This window comes from Chenopodium album, chromosome 13 (genome assembly GCF_948465745.1).
Source record: "Chenopodium album chromosome 13, dcCheAlbu1.1, whole genome shotgun sequence".
Taxonomy (NCBI): domain Eukaryota; kingdom Viridiplantae; phylum Streptophyta; class Magnoliopsida; order Caryophyllales; family Amaranthaceae; genus Chenopodium; species Chenopodium album.
In genome coordinates this window covers 51,450,960-51,469,823 of record NC_137846.1, presented here as the reverse complement: position 1 = coordinate 51,469,823, position 18,864 = coordinate 51,450,960, and the positions used below count along the sequence as shown (strand labels likewise).

At 31.4% G+C, this 18,864-nt stretch overlaps 1 protein-coding gene and 1 pseudogene across 2 annotated transcripts; one reads left to right on the top strand and one right to left on the bottom strand.

Moving 5' to 3' along the window:
- The first annotated feature begins 9,701 nt into the window (after positions 1–9,701).
- Positions 9,702–10,829, top strand: LOC145575700 (uncharacterized). Its single transcript, XM_081633522.1, has 3 exons — positions 9,702–10,226; positions 10,335–10,580; positions 10,716–10,829. Exons 1-3 carry the CDS (start codon positions 9,702–9,704, stop codon positions 10,827–10,829), a joined length of 885 nt encoding a protein of 294 aa, XP_081489648.1.
- A 1,548-nt stretch (positions 10,830–12,377) lies between these two features.
- On the bottom strand, positions 12,378–15,745 carry LOC145575699 (uncharacterized protein At4g26485 pseudogene; annotated as a pseudogene). Its single transcript, XR_014098272.1, has 3 exons — positions 14,962–15,745; positions 14,613–14,805; positions 12,378–12,833 (listed from the first exon to the last, which is right to left on the bottom strand). The product of XR_014098272.1 is annotated as an uncharacterized protein At4g26485 pseudogene (transcript).
- Positions 15,746–18,864: the final 3,119 nt, after the last annotated feature.

Genomic DNA, 18,864 nt, shown 5'->3' with positions numbered 1-18,864 from the left:
ATATATATATCCCTACCTTATAAAAAGTGGGAGATTGCGCTTATGAATAGTGCACGAACCTATATGCCCTTCAAAATGTATGTATACGTTTTTACCCACATAGATAATTTCTTACATTTATGTCCTTCCACATGTACATATATAATGATTATTGAGCTTTCTCCCTCCTTACATTTATGCACTTTTATATTATTTATTTATGATATAGGTAAATATATTATAGGTAAATTTAAAGTTCACCTCTCATGATCGAAACTAATAAAATAACTTCATTAGATAAATAAATTTGAAAGATCTTTCAATTCTAATCAATTAATTAAATTAAATGGAAAATGAAATGAAATAATTAAATTTAAAATGTTTGATAATTTATTGGGGTTATAGTTTAATTGCATGACAACTTTATGAACTAGACAAGCAAAATGTTGATTTTTTGTGAAGTTAAAATTTTACACATATAATTGTGTTTAATAAATGACATTGAGATCAATGAAATGAATCTGATGATTGTGCCGAATTGAAGTAGATGTACTAGGAAGAAAGGAAGCCAAACTGACTACGGTGAAAAGAGGAAAAAAAGCAAGAAGGAAGTCAAGGGAATTATAAGGGTTTAAAGGCTACAATTGGGGCTGCATAAAGCTTTTTCGACTTCATAACCAACGTTTTTGGAAGAAAATTGTCAATGCAAACTGATATTTTCTATGATCCCCTAAATGTTAATGTTTTGGCGAGTTGGGTGTAATTGTTTCTCTTTTTTAGTTTCATATACTTAATCCCATAAAATTTATGTAGAGTAATTACTAGGTTGGATGAGAGTATACACATGCAAATAGTAAATGCTCCAAAAAAAATTTTCCATTATTATATGCATATGACATGTTAAATTACTTTTGTTAATATATAATATATGTGCTCTATGATTTTTAAATTATATTTAATCTATTCATAATTAAGTTCGTAGATGTTTTAACAATATTGCACTGTTGAACAATTGCATAGATGTTTCTCGAGAAAAAGTTGTAAACAACTAGAAAAGTTGTGCAGGAAAAAACGAAAAGTTTAAACACAACCCAATCAATATGAACATTTGGTTAAAAAAATATGAAAATGAAAAAAAAAACATTTAATAATAAAAAATGAGCACGTAAATAAATGAACATCTTATAAAAAATGACCATTTATTAAAAATGAACATGATTATCATATAATCATAAATTTGCTATATTATGACCATAAAAATGAACATTTAGTAAAAAAAAACACGAACACGTAAAAAAATATATTCAGTATAAAAAATAAACACGTAAAAAAATGAACATTTAGTAATAAAAAGTGAACACATCCAAAAAAAAAAGAACATTTATCACACAACCATAAAATAGCTAGACAATACCAAATAAAATGAACATTTCATAAAAATATATGAACACAGTAAATAAATGAACATTTAGTATATATAAAAAAAACACGTAAAAAAATGAACACGTTGAAAAAGTTATGAACATTTCGTATATTAATTAAAAATGAAAATGATTTTCATATAGGTTCAAATTCATTGTAAATAATAATTCAAGAAAAATAAAGTTAAAATTAATCGTTAACATATGTTCATTTTTTATGTACTAAATGTTCAATTTTTTTATAGAAATTATACACAAGTTCGATTGTAATTTTTTTAACTCTAAAAATTTGAACATCCATCTTAAATCTAATCTCGGTTCATCATAGAACCACTAATTATCGATCAATAACATGATAGATTTGGAATCACAAATGCAAAAACAATATTACAACATTCACATATTATAAACACACACACACACACACACAAAAACCCAAAGATTCATGACTGCGACGAAGATGACGAAGAATGCTACAGTGATGACGAATTGGTGAATATCCGAATTAGGAAAAATAAGTTTAAAAATTGAAGGAAGTGAAGTAAATCTAGAAGGAAAGGAAAAAATAGGAGAGAAAAAATTTTGAATTGAGAAAAAAACAAAAGAGAGAAAATTTTGAATTGTGAAGAGAACAAAAGAGAGAGAATATTAATAGAGCTAATTAAGAAAGAAGAAGAGATAGAGTTAAGATCCCTACCTTATAAAAAGTAGAAGATTGCGCTTTATGAATAGTGCACGGACCTATATGCCCTTCAAAATGTTTATTTACGTTCTTACCCCAATATGTTATTTCTTACATTTATGTCCTTCCACATGTACAAACCCTACCTTATAAAAAGTAGAAGATTGCGCTTATGAATAGTGCACGGACCTATATGCCCTTCAAAATGTTTATTTACGTTCTTACCCCCATATGTTATTTCTTACATTTATGTCCTTCCACATGTACAAATGTAATAATGAGTGTTGAGCTTTCTATCTCCTTACATTTATGCACTTTTATTTATTTATTTATTTATTTATTTATTTATTTATTTATGTTATAGGTAAATTTTAAAGTTCATCTCTTATGATTGAAATTAAAAAGATGCCTCTAAAAGATGGATGAGTTTGAAAAATCTTTTTACTTAATTAATTAAATTAAATGGAAAATGAAATCATAAAAATTTAAAATTTTGATATTTAATGGAGGTTATAGTTTAATTGCATGACAACTTTACCAACCGGACAAGCTAAAAGTTGTTTCTTCTTTGTGATCGAAGGTCAAAATTAACAACTTACGCATAATTGTGTATAAATGACATTGAGACCAATGAAATTAATCCTATGATTTTGCCGAAGTAGATGTACTAAGAAGAAAGGAAACCTAACTGACTATGGTGAAAAGGAAAAAAAGCAAGAAGGAAGTCAAGGGAATCATCAAGGGTTTAAGGCTATAATTAGGGCTGCATAAAACTTTTTCTATTGCATAACCAAATTCACGTTTTTGGAAGAAAGTTGCAAATGCAAGCTGATACTATATTTTCCCTGATTGCCTAAATGTTCATGTTTATGAGAGTTGGGTGTAACTGTTTCTCTTTTTTAGTTTCATATAATTAATCCTATATAATTTATGTAGAGTAATTACTAGGTTAGGTGAGAGTATATACTTGCAAATAGCAAATGCTCCGAAAAACTTTTTCATTATTATATGCATATGCAATGTTAAATTACTTCTGTTTGTATGTAATATGTGCTCTATGATTTTTTAATTATATATAATTTATTCTTAATTAAGTTTGTAGATGTTTTTGCAATATTGCACTGTTGAATAATTGTATAAATATTTTTTGAGGAAAAGTTGTAAACAAGTGGAAAAATTGTGCTGGAAAAACAAAAAGTTTAAACACAATCCAATATACACATTCCATTAATTTATCAAATTATTTTCTCTAAAACCCCAATGTTGTGGAAAGTTTAAACACAACATAATATAAACATCAAGAAAGGACAAGCCACTCCGCGCGCATCGCGCGCGTTGGCTGCCCTAGTATATATATATATTGTTGACTCGAATGAACAATACAAGAGGGGGGTGAATTGTATTGTGGAGGAACTGGGGTAATTTTTGCGTGGTTCTAAAAGAAACTCAAACAAAACTTTAAAGTGCAAGAGAGATTTTACGTGGAAAACTTCTTGGCCCTAATCAAGAAGAAAAACCACGACCACAAGGGATTTTAAACTCAATTCTTAATAATAATAGGGCAAACAACCTATTACAAATTAAGACTCTAAACTCAAGTTCCTCTACGAACTTAAGTTCCCCTTCAACTGATCCCTCAATCAGTTGAGCTCTCAAATCTCTCTCTTTCTCCTTGCTTCACTCAAAGCAATCTACACACTCTAGAGTTTACCCAAACTCTTCCCCAATACAACTCGAATTAAAACTCTAAGATGCTAAGTACAAAGACACTCAAGGACTTAAGTGGATTTTGACTCTTTTCGAAAAGCTTAGAAGATTGTAATGCTCAAGTGTACTCTTCAAAATAGAAAACTAATTCTATTTATACTAGAGGACATCAGTTGAAAACTCCCACGTCTGCCTTGACTTCCACTTCACCACAACTCCCATGAAACTAGGAAGTGCAGTTCGTGGAGGCTTGGGCAACAAGCTGAAGTATACTTGAGGAAGTGGTTTACTGCTTCCTTAAATTTCTCAACCTCCTTGACCAAGTAAAAGATCCGTTTAAAAAGAGTTTTCAAAGGAGATTTTACCAAGTCAGATTTTCCAAAATATTAGGATAATTAAAACAGAAAATCTTTAAGAAAATAGAATAGTTTAAAAGATAATTTTCCGAAAATAAAATAGAATCTTTTTAAACAAGGAAAATAAAATCTTTATAAACAGAAATTAAATCCACTTAAAATCCTATCAATAATCAAAGTACTTAACATATATACAAGAAGTCTAAAATAAATAATAAAGTTACAATAGACTTCTTGAAACTCAGTGAAGCTTCGACTCTGGAGCTTCAGTTCCTCACTCAAGGAACTTGGCTTCTGATTGTCTTCTATGCTCATCCAAAGCTTTTCCTTTGACCTTGTTCCATGCTCCATTCTGTCTCTAGAATATCGTTGCATATAAAACCTGTCAACACATCAAAGCTAATAGACAAATGTTAAAGCCCTTATGGGTTTGCTTAGGTTCCTTGAGTCATCATCAAAACATAAGATCAACATATATATATATATATATATATATATATATATATATATATATATATTGCACATAGTTATTACATATTATTATGTACATTGATAGATTACTTAAGATTTTCATAATTATCATTTCCATGTTAAATAATTCAACATTAAATAAATCATTGATTTTTCATATTAATTTAATAATAAATTTTTTATTAATAACAAGTGTAATCAATTATATTGAATTTAAATCCGTTTTTTGTACACTAAATTTAGACATATAGATGTGTTAACTTAACATTCTTTCCTAGATTAATTAGAGATATTTATTACGAGTTTAACAATAAAAATAAAGACCACACCCCTAAGAATTAATAAATTGACAAACCTCTTTTGTTGATCTTTCTTTTTATTAGAGTTATGATTAAAGAGGGTAATTCTTGTTTTATTAGACGCGTAGTTGTCGACAGAAAATGTCTTAACTTGTATGGAGAGGTTTTGGAGGATGCTAGCTGATTAAACCAAATTCATACAATTAAATTTCCATTATCGTCAAAGTACAATCAACTGATATTGCCATAATTTGTATTTTAATTGTTGAAAAGTTGTCTGTATTTCGAAATTTAGTATCGACTAAATTTCACGTACTCTTTCTTGTGTAATTGTTACAGGTGGTGGATAGTCTTTAATTGAGTGTAGGTTGTTTGTGAGGTATTTTTAGGATTTTTCATATCTTATTAAATAATTTTATTTAAACTATAATACTGATATGTTACATAAGCTTAAATTTTGTATATACATTATATAAAATAATTTGAACATAGTGGAAAATTTTCACTGAAGGTGTTCAATTTTGCTCCCACTGTAGCAAATAGCAACCATATTAGCTCAAAACACTTTATTCTTTTCTCTTTCCCGTATGTTATATGTATGAAAAAATGATCTGGTTTTTCTCTCTTTTAGGCCCTATTTGATTTGATTTAAAAAAAATTTAATGAAAAATTACTTTTCATTTTAAAATGCAATTTTTCTAAACATTTTTGTTGTATGCAAAAAAAAAATTTATTTTCCATAATAAAATGTTATTTCCTTGATATTTTTGTTCTATGTAAAATGATTTTCCATTGTAAACTTTTTTTCATCTGTTGGTTCGATTAAAAATCAACTACTTCACTTATTAACCAATTTTTTTCTTTGTCTTTCCTTTATTTTCCTGATTTCTCTTTTGTTATAGGAAAAAACATATTAGTTCTTAGGTATTTTTATAACCTTGAGTATATATCGAAATATATTAATTATTAGGTATTTTTATAACCTTGAGTATATAAATAAGAAAGCAGTAGATTGTAGGCATTTTTTTAAAAAAAAAAAAAGAGAAATTGAAAGAATAACGGCCTGTTCTCTTCAGCTTAATTTCAGTTCGGTTCAATTCAGATCAGTTTAATTTAGATCAATTTAATTTAGTTCCTAATTTCCTTCTCTCATAAATAATTCAGTTCAGCTCAGTTCAGTTCAGTAAATCAGAACAGGCCCTAAGACTTGTAGTCTCAAACAAATCTCATATTTTTGCTTTAAATACAAGAGTTCGCAACAAAATTTCAATTGTATCAATTTAAGCTTCATCAATGTTACAACAGAGTAAAACTACTCAATATAACTAAGCATATATACTACATTGTTCTATATATGTTTGAGTTGTGATGGGTAGAAAAGGAAACCATCGCACAACAAAATTGTAAAATTACAAAATTAAGCTAGAATGTTTACCTGATCAATACAGCATTATAAGCATTAGGAGGTGTCGTTACCATCTTCATGTTGTCATTCTATCCAAATCCAAAGTTCCCTCGAGCTTTTGATATGATTCCCCATTTGCTTTTCACTGTCCAAATCTGGTTATTAACATGATCAGCATTATAAGAAGTTCCAAATTCTCAGAAATTATATGTCTTTGCTGCAGCAACAAAAGAGCTTGTTTTTAGGTTGAATTTCACCTCAAAAATTACAAATATTTTTTTTAAAATGAAAATTCTTTGAAGGTTATTTATTTTGAAATAAATTAGTCAAAAAAGTTCAAAAGTTAGGTACAAGTTTCTAGTTTTAATTTATTATGAGAAATTTCCCATTTATAAAGTTCGTGATGATCTTTGAAGCTTATTGTGTTTGGATTGTATTTTATTCAAATACTAACTTGTTTTTATTGTTTCTAGGTTGAATTTCGATAAAATTTTAGATGTTCCAAGGACTTGAAGTTGCGAGAAATTAAAGGTATTATTAATTATGGTTTCATTGATCTCGATTTTTCTGTCTTAAATTAAAGGTATTTCATTGATCAAGTTTGTTAATTGGGATCTTCTTGCAAGAATTTCTTACAATTGAATTATTTAAGCTAATACTTGTGAGAATTTCGTATGTTTATTGCGATCAAATTTGTTTATTGCGATCTTCTTGCAAAATTTAATAAACAAATATAATTGAATTTAAGCTAATTCTAGAGCGAGAACTTTTTATGACCATTTAGTGTCTGTGTTTTTTTAGAAAGATTGTCATGTTTAATTCAGTGAATATTATTCAAATTTTGGATAATTTGGCAAATTTTGAGAGACACAGTGATAAGGTGATGCATATGATGCTTGATTGTCTAATATTCTCCACTTTTCATTGCAAATTTGTCAAAGGAGGTTATGTACTATATATTTTATGTCTGGTTCAATTGTTGATTCAAATTGTTTACTATCAGATCATGTACAAGTCATGTTATAAGGTTAAACCTTATAATGTTGTTGGCACATGATAGTAGATGTTTAGAATTGAAATGGCCTAATCCAAAAATGAAGGCCATGAACAGGTAAAGGTTTAGTAGCCAAACTCTTAAACTGAGACTGAGCAGTATAGTGCACTCATTTTTTACTGACATAAATTAAAACTAAGGTAAAAAAATTTAGAACATATAGGAAAATTTAAGAAAATAGGTTGAAAAAATTTAGAACATAACAAATAAGACAAATAAAATTTAAAACAAAGGCAAGAAAAAATTTTGAACATTAAAAAAAAATAAAAAAAAAAACACATGTAGAAAAATTAAAACATAAGAAGAAAAAATTTAAAACATAAAGAAAAAATTTTAAACATATGTAGAAAAATTTAGAACATAAGAAAAAAAATCTAGAACATAAGGAAAAATTTAGAATATGGGGTTGAAAATTTTAGAATTTAGAAAAAAAAAAATTAAAACATAGAGTGTTCCCACGTAGGAATGTGTTGTCATAGAGAGAAAGTGTTTTTACCGGATCCCTCCCCTATATATATTTATTAATATTTATTTCACCAGCCACCTTTGTGTGCGGCTAGCCACACCGTGTGGCTAGCTGACACACCTCAATGTGGCTAGCTGACACACCTCAATCTGATCAACCAAGTAACCTCTGGCTGACTTAGTAACTCTCAAACTGAGTGAGTAACCCCTGAACGAGTAACCCCTAACTGACTTAGTAACCTCTGACTAACCAAGTAACCCCTAATCGACCAAGTAATCCCTGACCAAGTGAATAACACCTATAGCACTAACAAAGTAACTCCGTAATGGTTGGTCACACGGTGTGGTCAGGCACATATAAAAGTTTGTGTAGTTTCATTGATAATAATATTTATTATAGATTTTTTAAAAATCTTTTTCGCAGTTTTCTAAAGTAAAAAGTAATTTCACCATTAAGTTATAAAAATGAATATCTTCGTTAAAAAAAGTAGAATATTTAAATTTATCTTGGAATATATATTTAAATTAAGTAAAGTATATATTATTGTTGGATTAGAAAATAAAAAACACTCCGTAAATAATATAAAAAACAATTACTTCATTCTAAAATACTTGTGTATATTTTCAAAAGTATCTCTACATGCAAATTTTGAGAAAAAAAAAAAAAAAAATCGACTTTGTGGCAAGTTCCATCATTTAAAGAGTGGCCTGTATGCATAAGAAGCTATGCAAGTGGGTCATTGAAAGAAGGAACGGAAAAAAAAATTTGGGATTTGAAAAGTAAAAGGAGTTATTTCATTAATTTCTATGAAATTTGAGAGTTCTTAGCTTGTTGCACCTTTGATCTAATCTCCAATTCAGAGCTTTACGTTCGAATAAGCCTAGATTCATCACACGCTGAAATTGTACTGTAAGTGATAGATTATAGTTTAGTTGCTAATTTTAATGTTGAATAGGCTACGTACTCCTCTAGAAAGAGGATGCCCCAGTTTCTCACGGTGAGAAACGAATTCGTTTATCATGGTGGTATTTTTGTGAATAAATCAACAACTTTTTCAACTTTATTCAACTGTGGAGCCCACAATATTGAAAAAGTTGTTGATTTATTCACGAAAATGCCCCCATGAGAAACAAATTTCGTTTCTCACCATGAGAAACAGGGAATTTCCCCTCTAGAAAGCTAGGGTTTTTAATTTTGTTTCAATTTATAAACAAGTTTTATTAATTTTGATATTCCATATAAAATGCCAAGCAATACTCTGTAAACGTTAATTAAATAGAACATACTAGCTTATGCTCTTTGTATCCATCCAAATATTTCTGTTTTTTTTCAAATTTTTCATAAGCTTTCCACCAACTAAATATAACTATCCAATGGACTCAAATTTATTTTATTATATTTATTTTTTTAAGAAAGTGTAGTGAAAACTATCCCATAAAACTATGATGATCATATGATGGTGTTGCTGTATGTTAGGGTATGAGCACAAGCGAAAGCGTATGTATAAAACACATGAGCTATTGAAAAATAATTCCACTAGATTAAAATTAATGAGAGTACAATCAGGGTGAGTAATAATAGGGAAATTTGAGTAAGGAAATGTTTTGGTCAGAAGAAGAATTATGTTTTAATGTGGTTTTTATGGATTACTTAAGTTTGCGGATGGATAAAATGGGGCAACTACACTTATATATAGGATGGATGAATGGGGCAACTACACCTCTAAAAAAATTGTTCTTCTTGATGTTTGAAACACTTTCTACAATTATCAACACAATTGCAATCAACAAGGATGCATCTCAACCCGCAACTTTTGCTCTCAAGAGTCCATGGAGGGTTACAACCATGTGGGGTGTGCAACATGGCCAGACCTTATGAGAGGATGGGGAACCCTTCCATGGGAAGGACAAGCCTTCAAAAAGTGGTGCAGGTTTTCAAGGGAGGATTCGCGTGGAAAATTGGTAATGGGAAAGAGGTGAAAGCTATTAGTATGCCTTGGGTGAAGGGAGAAATTCCAACAGCAAATTCGGATCAAACTTTGGGAGTCGCTCTAGGGTGGAAGGTGGAAGATTTCATTGACCAGGACACAGGCACGTGGGACGCAGGAAAGGTAGGGCGTTGTTTTGATTGGAATAGTGCAAAGGCAATTTTGGCCATGGAACTTCCTCATAAAGGTGAGGATGACTTCACCTATTGGAAATTTGATCTGTCGGGGAGGTATACTGTCAAAACAGGGTACTACTATCTCTCGAAAGATGTGGGGTTAGGGCGCTTCTCCTTTTCTGCTAGGGACCAAGAGTTTGTGAAGCTAATTTGGAGAATAGATATCCAACCAAAATGGAAACTTTTTCTGTGGAGACTCTTTCATGATGGCGTTGCTGTTAAGGTTAACCTAGCATGAAGAGGGATTCTAGTAGATGCAATATGTGACTTTTGTGGCTCAGAGTTGGAAGATAGCCAACACCTTTTTCGTTTTTGTTCTCTGGCAATAGAGGTTTGGGGGAACTCCTCCCTCCCTATCTGCCTTGACCTTCCTGGCTCCAGCTCCCTAAGGAAATGGATCCAGAGTTATATTCTGCTCTTTTATAGCGAGAATGGTAAGCATGGTACTCGTATCGCCTTGTTCATAGCAACGTTATGGAGCTTGTGGAAATCTAGAAATACAAGATGCTTCAAAGGTGCGAATGGGAACGCAGGGCTAGTTGCAGAATTCATAAATCAAGCAATGCAAGACCATGAGGTATTCACCCAAAATGGTAATCAAGCCAGTACCAGCACGGCTCCAATCAGGGATAACCCAATCACCCCCCAAGCTTCAATCATGTTCACCTAGGAAGGGATAAGAATGGTTTTGATAATTTCATTATGGAAGCAGATGGGTCGTGGGATAAAAAGACCTCGAGGGCAGGGGTTGGTTGGGCAGTATCGAGAAACAACCTGGGCGATACGAGGGAGGAAGGTTGAAAATGCGGAGCAGCCTCGTCAGTGATCCAATGTGAAGCTTGGGCATGCCTCGAAGCGATGAAATGGGCCAAAGATCAAGGAAAGCAGGGGATCCTCCTGCTTTCGGATTCTATTTCCCTCCTTAACAACCTGCAAGATAAACTTGGTAAGGATGTTTCGATAACTTGGTTGATCGAGGAAATTAGGGAAGTTGGTGCCACCTTTATTCGATGTGCAATTCTGAAGATTCCAAGAGAACAGGTACAACGGGCAAACGACATAGCAAGAAGATGTCGTTTTACTTTGTCTAATTATACTTAGTCTGTTTTGCGCCTTTGCTATAGTAAAAAAAAAAAAAAAAATTATCAACACAATTGTTGATATCTCGTAGACTATGGACGACCCTACCCCCACCATCCTCATTGTACACCCCTGTTAAAACTACATCAAAAACAACATTTTAGGCAATTTTAATGTTTTTTCTATTTTTATCCCAAAAGCATGTGGTTTTATCTGCCCATATGTTTTCTATATTTAAAAATAACATAACAACTTTACCAACAACATATTTTAACATACAAGTATGAAATGGATTGTTTTATTACTTTAGGCTATGCATATATAAGCATTTAATATACTTTCTTTTTTAGTATTAAGTTGGGAATTTATCGACAAGTCACGAGTAAATCGGTGTGATAAATGCTTATTTATTATCACTTTTTTCTACTTTTAGGGCTGAATCTATCTTTTTCCTAAAATCGGAGTAGCAGTAGGCGGAGTAGGGAGAATGCGATATGGTGCCCACCTTTGCAAGGCATTTTAAAAATTAATTCTGATGGGGCAATCCTTGGTGAAGCCGGTACAGGTCTTGGGGCGGTTATAAGGGACAGCAAAGGGAAGGTTGTGAGAGTTATATGTCAGCAGGTTAATAGCAAATGGGAAGCAAGGGTAGCTGAGGCAAAAGCTATGATTATTGGGCTTAAAATGGCAATACAATGGATGTTAAGCATGTAATTATGGAGAGTGATTGTGAGCAATTGATTCGGTTGTTACAGGGTAAGCAAAGTGATGGATCTTTCTTGGGGATGCTTGTCAGGGAGATTAAGAACATTGCTAATTTTTTTGAGAGTATTGATTTTGTCCATGTATTTAGAGAAGCAAATTGTGTAGATCATGCTATGGCTTACCTAAGCCCACTCATGTATTCAACGAGAGTGTGGGTAGGGGGTTGTCCAAGCACGATAGAGGATGTAGTTGCTACTGATTTTTGCTTGAGCAATAATAATAATTAGTCGTCTTTGCGGCTTTTCTAAAAATAAAAAAAATCTATCTATTTAAGTCAATTCTTTTTAAAATAGTGTTTGAATACTTCTTTTCTAAAATGTTTATTTATTTATTTGTCTTCATTGACGCTAATTGCCTCTTTTTTAAACTTTTATGAATAGTGTGCGGATATTTGCCACTAAAAATATTTGTTTACACATCTTTCCTCATTAATAACCAACAAATAGAGTTGTGACGATCCAAATCGAAAGAGTTCATTGGGAAATAACTAGCTATGACGTATGCATTGTACGTATTAGCTGCCCTAATATGTACTATTAAGATTTAAGAGCATTAACAGATAAATAGTTACAGTGGCTAGCTAAAACTTCGTAACCATGCCACTATAAGCTTTTAATCTAAACCATATAATTTGAGATACAGAGTTCATTTAAGATCAATGTTAGACTAGCACTAAGTTAAACAAACAACATCAATAAGTAATTTAAACTCTTATTTAGAGGATAATCCAAATTTGTAGGTTTTACTAGGGTTGCAATGAAAGTTCCCATCTCCTCCAAACCCATACTTGGTCTGATAACCAGGATATTCGAGACGTTTAAACTTGACTGCTTGAATTAGATATAGCCCTTGATCACATCCTAATTTTGGTATATCCCATCGACGAAAAAATCCATTACATTTCGATGTGATGTGTATTTCACCATCTTTTCCGATCATCTTCTTCGCGTTTTGTAAGAAACCACTTATCAGCTTTTGATGCAAACTGCAAAACATTCACAAACAATATAAAATGTGTCTGGGTAACCCGAATAAGAAGGAAAGTTTGGTCCACAAGCAAGACTTAGGACTTTAAGAGCTTCTAGCCTTCTATAATAAAACCAATTGGCAATAATAGGAGTAACTCCTCTACCTTATCAAGTGGAACTGTCTCTTCTCTTTCTCCAACGTGAGACACTCACAAGTGGGCTACAATGGATTTCAATAGTCTGCACTTTAGGTCCTTCAACCTTTGCATTAAATATAAAAGTCCTTTAAACTTAATCTTAGGACCTGTTCTCAAACGTTGAATTTCAGTTCAGTTTATTTCCAGTTCAGTTCAGTTCAGTTTATGTCTAATGATATTGCTAATGATATAAAGCCAAATTTCATTCTTTTAAGCTCTTATTACAACGACAATAATAATAATAATAATAATAATAATAATAAATTAATCTTTAATAATAATAATTTCGTTCCAGCTTTTACTTTTTTTTTCTTTTTTTTTTTTTTTTTTTTAATTGTGTTAATTTTTTACAAAGTGTTTTGTGTTCTTTTGTCATAATAATATTTTAATTTTTAATTAAATAGTATATGTTTTTAAAATGTTTTGGGGTTTCATGTTTTTAATATATTTTCCATAAATATTATAATTATATAGTATGTTTTTCTTAAATATTTTAATATGTATATTTGTATATACACATATGTATAATATAAATAATCAAAATTCACTAATCCGTAGTTAAAAACACTAATTAATAAGTCCAGTTCAGTTCAGTTCATTTTCAGTTCAATTCAGTTCATTTTCAGTTCAATTCAGTTCAGTTCAGCGTATGAGAACAGGCCCTTAATCTTTACTCTTTTTAAAAATTCTTTTCACTTATTGTTTAAAATATTTTACTTTATAAGGTCTTCAAACATTGGATAAAACACAAAAACAAACCAAAAAAAAAAAGAAAAATCGTCCAATGTTTACTACGGAGTACAAGTATATTCAATTCTTGACAAAATAACAACATCAATTTTTTTTTTTTTTTATAAAACCCGAGTTGGTCCACTTGGGGACTAGGCTTCTTTTTATCTTTAAATATATTTTAAAATTGGGTGTACTTTAATGTGTAGTGGAAAAAAAGGAAAGAAATATAGGTAAATTTTGTGATACTGTGGGTAATTTTTGTGATACTAAAGGTAACTTTGAATAATTTAGAGATAATTTTGTGAAAATAAAAATAAATGAGTAATATGAGTAACTTTTGATAGTTTAATAGTAATTTTTTGAAAATACAAGTAGTATAATAAGGGTAACTTTTACAGGACTAAGGGTATGGATAACTTTTGATACTCCGTATACAATAACCAAATATACATTAAATTTATGCAAAAACTTTTGAAATTAATAATTACACTAACAAGTAGTATATTGCTTTATCTATTTTCAAATAAATTTATGGTACGGATACGGATAGAATATACTTCCTCCATTCTATTAATATTGCAACAAAGATGAAATTACGCATTTCAAAAATCATTTTATATGCTAAATATCTATTATTGTATAAGAGTTATATATCTATTATTGTACAAGAGTAAAAATTATAAAAAATTAATATTGTGAAAGTATTTTATGAGATGAATCCAACAAGATCTCACGTGACTATATTTTGTTTAACGTATAAATCATATTATATGGTCAAACAAGAGTGATGAATAGTGCAAAAAGTCCATTGTTGCAATATTAATAAAACGGAGAAAGTATATGATAGAAAAAAAACTTAATTCTTACCGTAATTCTAAATCACCTTCAACAAATTTCCCAGCGTGAGGAAAATTGAAAATCACACGATCGTACGTCATGCTTCCAACGAAGGGATGCTTCACCATTTTCGTGGCGTCAACACCATGAAGGACCACACCACCTCTAGTCTCCAACTCCGCCTTATTGTTGGGGAACTTCCGGTAGTTTTTGATTAAAAAGTCTGCCAATTCAATACTTTCACAACGTTATATTGTTGTTACTACAAGACACCTTTTTTTTTCCAATCTAGCTACAAACTCGATCTTATAACATCGCGTACACAATTTCAAGCTCAAAAAAACATAGTTGAACGAGCTAATTAAGTACAGTTAGTTACCTCCAAGGTTGAGAGAAGTTGCAATAATATTAGAAGCCGATATACCAAAAGCAACAGCCAAACTAGCCGAGAAAGAGAAGTCGCCTTCACCAACGAGTAGCACCCTCTGATCCCTTGTGTACGGCCCTATTTTACCAACACTTGAATCATTAGATAACACATAATTTACCGCGGTTGTAACATTTTTTTCTAACACTACTTCCGCTATAACTCGATCATCACCATAGTCCAAGACCAATTCTTCATTATTACTTTCACTGATCAAATCGAGCACAATGTGAGGAGCTGACGACGTAGTATCCAAGTTGTTGTCGTCGTGATTATTCCATGGAATACCGGTGTTCCAATCGGAAACCGGCTTATAATGATCGGATATGTTGATGTAATAGTGGCTTTCTAGCTGATTATTCTGATCAACATCATCAATATAATCAACATAATAAGTTTGGTAATTATTGGAATGAAGATCTTTTTTTTGTGTTTCATTTCTTGATTTTGGGCAAATCCAATTCCATAAGTTGGAAAATATTTGACCCATTTTTTGGACTAGCTATAATTCTGTATGTATGACTAGAATTGTTATAAATTTACAATGAACTTTCATAGTTCCATTGATTTCCTTTTTATGAAAAAAAGAGTACCGCTATTATAGAATGTATAGTAAAACGAGCTTAATCTATCAATTGGACAGAGTAAATCGGATTACAATTTAATTAGCTGCATTGATAGTAAGTTGACGACTTCATTGACTTCATCTGAATTTTGATTGGCACCTAATTACCCACTCAATACTTTATTTTTTTTATACATATTTTATTTGCTTAAGATAATTTTTTTAATTGAATAGTCAGAAAGTGAACAATAAAAACTAGCTTGTTTGTTATCAAAAGAAAGTGAAAAAAAAAAAAAAAAAGACTCGCTAGTTTACTTTGTTTCCAATAATATTATTCGTTGCATGTTTAAAAATTAATAAATTTAAAGTACTAGTTCATTTTTTTTTTATAATTTAAGTAATGATATAACATACGGAGTACTATGTATTAATCTCAAATTAGCATTATAAAAATTACTCTATATGATTTATATCTCATATAATATTAAAATAAAATAAATTACTTCTTACAGTATTAAACTTCATAACATTTAAATAAATTTCCCTTTCTAAGACATAACTAGTTGTACTTTAAATTACAAAAAATGGTGATGAAATTATAAACGATAATAATTATATTAATATGAAAATAATTAAAACTAACCTTTAAGGAAAACACCTAAATTGACAAATGTAACCCTTTTACATAAGCACAGGGAGTACGCAGTATTAAAACTGAAAGTCTCAAATATGCGTATTAATAACCGTTTTTAAAAAATAAAATTTAAAAAAACTCCGTTGTACTAAGCTAGATGGAAAAAAAAATGAAAAGGAAAAAGAATAGAAGAGGCAAGAGGTACGACAAAATGCAAATACATTTAAAAAGCTAATTAAAGTGAAGAAATAATTGATGAGAATAGCTTTTGAGAAAAGAAAGTTAAAGTCTTCCTTGGTGGCTTAGGAACGAAGTATAATGTGTACGAACTACACCAAAATTTAAAAAGTGGTTGGCTTTACAAATTTTGCATTAGATCATTTGAAAACTTAAATACTAAGGTTATGTTTAGTTAATCTGATTTTGTCTAAATTTATTTTATACGAGTGTGAACTTATTACTCATTTACTCCGTGTTATATAGAGTATTTTATGTGAACTTATTTTATTTTTCAAAAATTATTGTCCGACTAATATTATATTTTTATTGGAAGAAAAACTTATTTTATGTCTAAAATTATCTAAATTTATTTTTTCACAATAATGATAAAATTATTAACTAAATAAGATGAATCAAACATCAGCATGTTTTGTATACTATTACTAGTCACATTTTTCTAAAATAACAAATAATATTCATAACTTTGACCGAGTAATCCTAAAAAACTAATTACAATTCCAATACAACCTTTACCTCAAAAAAAAAAAAAAAAAAAAAAAAACTCCAAGACATTTTATTTCTAGGTGTACCTTTCATCAAAGGTTTCGAATCCAAAAATTATGATATGTTGTTAGGATATTGATTCGAATTTCGACACGAAAAGTTCATCAATGTAAAGTTGTCTAGCTAGAAGCGTTGGCTCTCTTTGACTATTAGTACTTCCGAGATCGATATTATCAGCCATGCATGCACTGATGCACTGTGAACGTGATGCAAAGTTTTCAATACTTGCCAAGTTGCCAATATCTATATCGAAGATTAAACATCAGAATATATGCAAGCATGAATGGGTTTTTGAAGGCACAAAAGGTTTTTTTTTTTTTTTTTTTTTGACAACGGGTAAAAGGAGACTAGCTCCCAACAGACTCGACGTAAGAATTAAAACTACAAACAGACTTAGACCTATTCACAGAGTTAGTAAAAACAGAAAACATCCAAGAAATAGGGGGACTACTAACATGATCATCTAAGAGGGGGATACAATGAGATTGACTAATTCCAGTATGGATGTTAGACATGAGATACTCGAGGCTTGATCCTTTACGTTTTCTTGTCCTGCAAAACTGGTTCCTATGATGAGAAACAGATGGCTTCTTCCTCTTCCTCTTCTTCACATGCGACCTACCCAACCTTCTATTCTTCAAATTGTTGGAGTTAAAAATGAAGGTAACGGGGGTAGGGATGAGTGGCTCCTCCAGTTCCACTTCTAAACCCATGGGATCATCCTTATTAGATCCTACCGACTCCACTTTAGCTTGATCAGTAATGTGAAAGTCGCTTATAGGCGTTTCGTTACTATTCTCGATGCATGTGGATGCATTGCTATAGTTAGTGGTGCTTGAGTGTATGTGATCACCTGATTTTTCAAAATCAATAGTGGAAGGAGTGCCACTGCCCACAAACTGGTCAACATCTAGTAGGGGGGAGACCTTCTTCTTCTTCCTCCTGCGATTTTTCCTGCTGCGTTTTTTTTCTACCGAACATACCATTTTCCTAGGCATTGACACAACATCTGGACTTGTGCTATCCATGTTAGTGAATTTTGAAGGGTGCCTATTCGGGGCAGTCGATTTCTTCACGCATAGGGTCATCCACGAGTCGGTTGATGTGTTGAAGAAGCTCATTGTTTTTGCTTGTTGAAGCTTGAAAAAAGACAAGTAGGGGATCTTGAGGGATTGGTTTGTCCTCCTACTGTTGGAAAAAGAGTAAGTAGTTCCAACTTCATGATCCGATGCATGACTAGATCCTTGATTGTTCTTGGAGTAACTTGAAGCTTCCTCCCCGGAGGCCAATGGGAAGAAGGAATTGTTGGTAATAACTGAGCTCTCCACTTCCCTTTCAATGACGAGGTCAGTGACAGTCATGTTAGTCAGCCCGCTCCGTTCACCATTTCCCATCGACACACTACCGATCCCCGAAATAGAAACCTCACTGACCTTACCTTTCTTAATGTGGGTAGGATGGGTCGGGGGGGTAGACATGTCACTCCTCTTTCCATGAGCCTTCTTAGGCTCTAACCTGGCAACCTTGCCAAGATCCTCATCAATTTCCTGGACTTCCCTCCCACTTTTTATTTTTCTAATCTCTCGGAGTAACCCCTTAATATTCTCCAATTCCCGAAGAATATCATGATTGTTAGGTTCAACCTTAGCTGCCTTACTAAGGTCCTTATATGCTTCTTCAACCTGGAAGAGCTTAGCCTCTGCTAAGGCCCTTCTATAGAAAGCTTTTGCATTACAACCATCATACTTAATGACTAAGGAGAAGAGTTCCTTAGTTTGTTCATGATCATGCACCTTAAAAGCACAAGCTGCAAGGTTTAATTCCAAAGTAATTGCAAGATTCCAAATAAACTATTGTCCTCCCCATTTCTAGG

What these genes read in the sequence shown, in the direction of transcription:
- LOC145575700 (XM_081633522.1), top strand. Translation starts at nt 9,702, where the DNA reads ATGGCCAGACCTTATGAGAGGATGGGGAACCCTTCCATGGGAAGGACA. An exon ending in ATGATGGCGTTGCTGTTAAG is followed by an intron (nt 10,227 to 10,334) that starts GTTAACCTAGCA and finishes CTGGCAATAGAG; the next exon opens with GTTTGGGGGAACTCCTCCCT. An exon ending in AAGCAATGCAAGACCATGAG is followed by an intron (nt 10,581 to 10,715) that starts GTATTCACCCAA and finishes TTATGGAAGCAG; the next exon opens with ATGGGTCGTGGGATAAAAAG.